This window comes from Gastrolobium bilobum, unplaced genomic scaffold, assembly GCF_033153095.1.
Source record: "Gastrolobium bilobum isolate Gb01-03AN ecotype WA unplaced genomic scaffold, APGP_CSIRO_Gbil_v1 utg11908, whole genome shotgun sequence".
In the NCBI taxonomy this organism is placed as follows: domain Eukaryota; kingdom Viridiplantae; phylum Streptophyta; class Magnoliopsida; order Fabales; family Fabaceae; genus Gastrolobium; species Gastrolobium bilobum.
The window spans coordinates 80,182-86,963 of NW_026900091.1; the positions used below are offsets into that span (position 1 = coordinate 80,182).

At 30.7% G+C, this 6,782-nt stretch overlaps 1 protein-coding gene across 1 annotated transcript; it reads left to right on the top strand.

Moving 5' to 3' along the window:
- Positions 1 to 2,084: 2,084 nt before the first annotated feature.
- On the top strand, positions 2,085 to 4,946 carry LOC133295268 (geraniol 8-hydroxylase-like). Its single transcript, XM_061494073.1, has 2 exons — positions 2,085 to 3,031; positions 4,076 to 4,946. The coding sequence occupies exons 1-2, from the start codon at positions 2,117 to 2,119 to the stop codon at positions 4,682 to 4,684; spliced, it is 1,524 nt and encodes a 507-aa protein (XP_061350057.1). The 5' UTR covers positions 2,085 to 2,116; the 3' UTR covers positions 4,685 to 4,946.
- Positions 4,947 to 6,782: the final 1,836 nt, after the last annotated feature.

Below are 6,782 nucleotides of genomic sequence, written 5' to 3' on the forward strand. Positions count from 1 at the left end.
CAAATAAAATACATAAATTAGATATGATTATTAAATAAAATAATAAAAACATATTATAGAATTTCAATTAATAAAAATTATTTTAACTATATATAGAATATGAATTTTACACACGTTGGTGTTTTAACTTGCCAAAGGATAATATTATGATATTTTCGTTCTGATAATATGAATTCATTTATTCAAATTTTTGTTAAATAGAATTAACTTAATTTTTTACAATCTAAATTTTGTTTGAAAATATGTTTTATAGAATCATTGTTTAGAAAACTCTTAAAAAAATTGGATTTGAATTTTCTCATTGATTGAAAAGAAATAAACAATATTATGAAAATAACAAAATTTATTCTTACTGAAAAATTCATATACTAGAAGAAAAGCTTAATGATGTTATCTGAGAATTTTACATAATACTTATACAAGAAATATAATAAATGATAACTTAGAAATCACAAGAATTTGAATAATATACACTGAAATCACGAGGAATGAATACGAAATTTATCCTAAATTTAAAAGTTATTTATAGTTAAATTGTAAAATTTTAAGAGTGAAAAAAACTAAGCTGTTTCATGATACATACTTTAAAATAATTTATATATACGTGTTTTTATTTAATAATTTAAATAATTATTAGAAAGATTGACTAAGCCACTAAAATTGATCTTTGCACCTTCCATGAGATTACAAGCTGGAAAGTTCCATATCATTATATTACAATTTTTTTGACAAGAAATACATACATACTTTTGGGTCCTCAACAAAAAATCACAAGGTCCATTTTAATCTCTTTAAAAAAAGTCAATTTGTTGTTTTCTTAAATTCAAAATAGACTCAAATAGTCAAAATCACGGTCTATTTGAAATTCAAAAAAGATTCAAATTAATCTTTTATAAACATAAGTCTATTTTAAATTTTAAAAGAACTACGGGTCGATTTTTTTTCTAAAGAATGAAATTAGGGCCAATAATATTTGTTGAGTACCAAAAGATATTTTACTCTGTATACAATGTTGGTCACCCCTAATCTTACGTAGCATTGAATATATGGTTGATGAGGATGAAGATATACAAGGAATCGTTCTATATTGGTCGATAATATCAGTACCAGCAATTTCTAAGTTTGAAAATGATGACAATCGTAGACTAGGAACATTTTGATTTGAATGATTCTGTTTTAATTCTTTCCCCCTTGAAAATTAGTCTCCATTAATAGAGTGAAAAAAACAAATAGGAAAGTGACTTAAAAAAATTCATTAAAACTGAAATATGACATTATTTTCTCTATCGTAGATGGAGAGTACCAAGTACTAACTACCTAAAAAATACTTACTCCCCTCGTTACATTTAGTTCACCCCGTTTTATATAAACAATGAGTGAGTCCATGTGTTTCCATCCCACAGCTACAAAAAATTTAGAGTAAATATTTTTTTAGGTCCATGATAAAAAATATGGTTCCATTTTCACCCCTTATAAAAAAAATATCTATATTAGTCTATTTTTAAAAACTAAATTAAATTTTCATCGAGGAATCACATTTTCAAAAAACTGAAATTGTAAAATATTAAAAGTTAATTTTTTTTTCATAAGGAACAAAAGTGAAGACTTATTTTTTATTAGGAACTCAAAATGAACTGTACTCAAAAATTTATTCATTTTAGAAGAGGTGATAAACTTTAAATATAATTAAATCTTAACTTGAAATTAGTATCGTAACGGGCTTAAAGAATTGAAAGCCTCACCTCAAAAACAAAAAATATAATTAGAGTCGATATAATAATAATAAAAAAAAAAAAAAGGAAAATCAACTTGTCCTATTACTAAAAAGCTACTGTTCTTTCCTGCACAGACGTTGAAAACGAAAATCACAATTTAATTTTATTTTTATTTCATTTTTCAGTGGGTCCCATCATAATCTTCTATCTACATAAAATTTGATTCTTGTCCTTTAACATGACAAATTAATTACCCTTTAAAAAAAATTATTGCTAACTTGTCTCCCATCTTATCCTATAAATAAGTCCATTTAGCACCTCCACAAGTGTGTCACTCCCTATTCTCCTCTGTTCCCTTCACCAGTTCACAAGTGACTGCGTCTCTATCAAACCCCAAAACAATGGAGCTATCAAGTTCCACACTCTACCTTTTGTTCACATTCGCCGTACTTTTTGTTCTTCGATCTCTTCTTGCAACAAAAAGCAGCAGCGACAAGAGTAAGAGCAAAACAAACACCAAGCTTCCACCAGGACCTACCCCACTTCCCATAATTGGAAACCTTCTCCAACTTGGGAACAAACCTCACCATTCATTAGCCAAACTTTCAGACATTCACGGACCAATTATGACCTTAAAATTAGGCCAAGTAACAACCATAGTCATATCTTCAGCTGACATGGCCAGAGAAGTGCTCCAAACCCATGATCTCTTACTCTCAAACAGAACCGTTCCTGATGCACTTTCAGTTCTCAACCATGACCAATACAGCTTGTCTTTCATGCGTGTTTCTCCTCGTTGGCGTGACCTTAGAAAAATCTGCAACAACAATTTATTCTCCAATAAAACACTTGATGCTAGCCAAGCACTCAGGCGCAAGAAGTTGAATGATCTATTAAATGACATCAACAAGTGCAGTGAAACTGGTGAAGCTGTGGATATTGGAAGAGCAGCTTTCAAGACAACGATAAATTTGTTGTCAAACACTTTTTTCTCTGCGGATTTTGTTCACTCTGCAGCTGAAGCAGGAGAGTATAAGGAGATTGTTGTGAGCATATTGAAAGAGGTTGGAGCACCTAACTTGTCTGATTTTTTCCCTGCTTTGAAGATGCTTGACTTGCAGGGTATCAGAAAACGCTCTATTGTTTCTGTTAAGAAAGTGTTGACTATCTTCCGTCGCTTCGTTAGTGAACGGATGAAGGTTAGGGAAGGAACAGGTTCTTCTTCAAATGATGACGTCCTTGATGCCTTGCTCAATATTTCTCAAGAGAATGGCAAGATTGAAATGGACAAAGATGAAATTGAACATTTGTTGCTGGTATTTTCTCTCCCCCTTCTCTTCTCTATGATGATCTATTTTGTTTTCGATCTTTTACGATCATATTTTAACCACCGTTAATTTTTATCAATCAACGGTTATTATTTATTGTGAATTAATAATTAATTAATGAAATAATAACTGTTGATGGACAAAAATCAACTGTTAAAATATAACTGTAAGAAATTATAAACAAAAATAGGTTATAAATATAAACTTGTTAAATAACACGTAAAAGAACCCATCGTCATATTACACCCACTTAAAATAGAAACACAAATTCACCTAATTACATTTATTTAAAAATTTGCTATGAAAATAAGTATAAATAGAGTTAACTGAGTCCATTTATTTTTATTCTCTCTCCATGTCTGTTTAATTTCTTGACTCTTTCATATTGAATAAATTTCTAGTACTCCTCTAATACATATTATAGTTGGATTCCTAACAAAAAATACGGTCTTCACTTTAGTTCTTTAAAAAAAAAATAGTTCCGAGGTCACTAAAAAATGGATCCACTTTAAATTTCTTAGGAATTTCGGGACTAATATTTTTTTTGTAAAAAACTAAAATAAAGACCGTACTTTTTGTTAGGGATACAAAATAGATTTTACTTTACATATTACATCCACTTGAAATATAAACATGAATTTACATAATTGTATTTATCAAAAATCTGTTAAAAAAAAGATTTTATTAATCTCATGTATAGTAGAGTAGTTCTCTCCTACCAAAGACATAATCTTGAGTGGATTCCATTTCCTTATAAAAAATAAAAAATAAAAAATTAAACTTTACGAAAATCCATGAGTGTATAAGAAAGAGAATAGTTTTTTCCTTAAAAAAATTGGTATAAATAAAGCAGAGTCCATGTGTTTTTATTTTATGTGAGTGTAATATGTATTAGAAAAAAGTTATATATATGTACTTCTGCTTGTGTTACTAGGATAAGATATTCTTGTATCTATGCTTAAATTAAATATGTATGTATGCAATAACAGTTCTGTTTACCGAGTTTCTCACTTAATAATTTTTGTGTAATAGAACATATTTGTTGCGGGAACCGACACAACAACATATACACTAGAATGGGCAATGGCAGAGCTAATTCACAATCCAAAGATTATGTCAAAAGTGGAGAAAGAACTGGAGCAAGTTGTTGGCAAAGGTAACACTGTGGAAGAAACAGATGTTAGTAGGCTCCCTTACTTAAATGCAGTTATAAAAGAGACGTTCCGTGTGCATCCACCAGTTCCCTTATTGCTTCCCAGAAAGGCTGAGATTGATGTAGAAATTGGTGGCTACGTCATCCCAAAAGATGCACAAGTGTTGGTCAATGCTTGGGTTGTTGGTAGGGATCCAACTAAATGGGATAATCCAAATGTGTTTATACCTGAGAGGTTCTTGGACTCTGAAGTTGATATTAAAGGTCATCATTTTGAGCTCATACCATTTGGATCTGGACGAAGAATATGCCCTGGCTTGCCTTTGGCTGTTAGAATGTTGCCACTTATGTTGGGATCATTGGTCAATTGCTACAATTGGAAACTTGAGGAAGGCATAAACCTTGATGACTTGGACAAAGAAGATGAATATGGGATTACCTTAGAAAAATCTCAACCAGTTCGAATTGTTCCAACCAAAGTTAAGTAATTAATCTAACATCCACATGTGTATTGTTCCAATAAAAAATAAACAATGAGAGTAGCATGCGTGATGGATGCATATGTGTCTGGAGTAGTTGTTTGCTTGTTTACTTCTAGTATAACCCCCTTGTGGTCTTGTCTTTGGCTGGTTGTGTTATTAGTGTCCTTGGCTCATGTTTAGAGAATAATAAGTGTCCTTGGCTCATGTTTAGAGAATAACAAAAGTAATGTACACGAGCCCATATTTCCTATAAATATTATAAGTTTGATGGCAACAACAATGCTATTTCTTTTTCCTTCTTCCCCCCCCATACTTCCTCTTATACCTGTGTTACTAATGCCACATAAAATTTTGCTGGAGCATCAAAAGACTCATGTTGAACTTCATAAGGCTTACTCTTCTAAGTTGATTATTTAGCTCAGTTGCCTCTAACTATTCTTATGTTTTCCTTTTCTTCTCTTTTTGTTTCTCTTGTTCCAATTATTACATGTTTTCCTTTTCTTCTCTTTTTGTTTCTCTTGTTCCAATAATAATAATAATGTAGCAAGCCCAATTACAGAGATGGAGCCCAAGAGGCTTGAGAAGAAAGCAGTTTACTTGAAGGATTAATGGGTCAAGTAATCTAGCGCCCCCGAAGATATTAGAAGCTTGTCTACTTAAAAATATTATTTTTTGATATATATCAATCAATGTCCGAAATCTTAATGGATCTGATTAATTTAATTTTGGATTTGAGTTTCTCTACTCATAAATTTCAAATTATTAGTATTTTTATTTATGAATTTATAAATTATTATTTACATGAGTATTATTATGAATTTCTAAATTTGCATTTTCGTAGGGTTTGCAACTATTATATGTATGAAAGAAAATTTGTTAACGCAATATCAAGAAGAAAATTTTCAAATTCCTCTTTTTCCTCTAATTCTCCACCTCTTACCTCTCTCTATTTCTCTCCTTATTTCCCTAACCCAACATCCGGAGTGCTACAAATAATCACTTCCATTGGAGACGGGATGTATAAGAGAATTGAAGATATTTTAATAAAGGGAAAAACTATTCTCATGCTACATGGGATAAGTTTTTTCTCATACACACCTTTGATAACTGTGCCATCTTTTTTTCTCTCTTTTTTTCTTTTCTTTTTATTTTTTTAGGTGGTGGAGCCCTCAAGTTTGTCTCTATGACATGAGATAATTTATCTCCTTTAACATGATATTAATAAAACGCTTTAATAAATAATAGGGATAAATTATTCTGCCTACTTTTAATTTGTCTATCCCTTTCCACACCATTAGATTATAATCTTATCCAACGGTGAAGATTTATAACATAAAATAAACCTTTTTACTCCTTTCATTCTCCTTCCCGCCTCTCACCCTTTCTCTCTCCTCCTCCTTCTCTCTATTGACCAAGACAAAATCAACTCATTGTATTATAGAATTGTATTCAGCATTTCTCTTTTAAATAATAACATATGATGATGCAACTCATTGTATTGTAGAATTGTAGTAATTGAATCGGCAAAACAAAAAAATCGTTTAATGAATTTGTACCCGCAGCTCATTGTATTGTAGATAAATCAATCAATTTTTTTTGTTTTCTTTCTCAACCATGGAGATGTCCACCCTCATTCGCACCATTTAACAATTTAGAGGTCCCTGATCCGAAAATTCCCTTTTTTTATTAAATTTTCTTCATTTTGTCGGTGATTGGAATTATGGGATGAGGTTGCACCCTTTTGCTATCTCTGCCTTAAACCTGATTTAGGTGTTTAGAATTACTGATTTTACAATTAAATGAATTATGGAGAAAGGAGAGGAGAGAGAAAGAGTGTCGGAGACAATGAGGAAAAAGAAAAAAAAAATGATTTTTTATTCCACAAATCTCTATCGTTGAATGAAATTATAATCTAATGGTATTAAAAATGATAGACAGAGGTAGACAGAATAAAGATAGGTCGAATAACATATCTCCAAATAATATACCTCGTAAGTATGCATAGCACTTGCATTTTTTAATCCGAATAGCATGACAAATCATTTATAAAACTCCAACCCTCCAGCGAACAAATTATAATCTTATGCATTACCTTAGAAAAAGC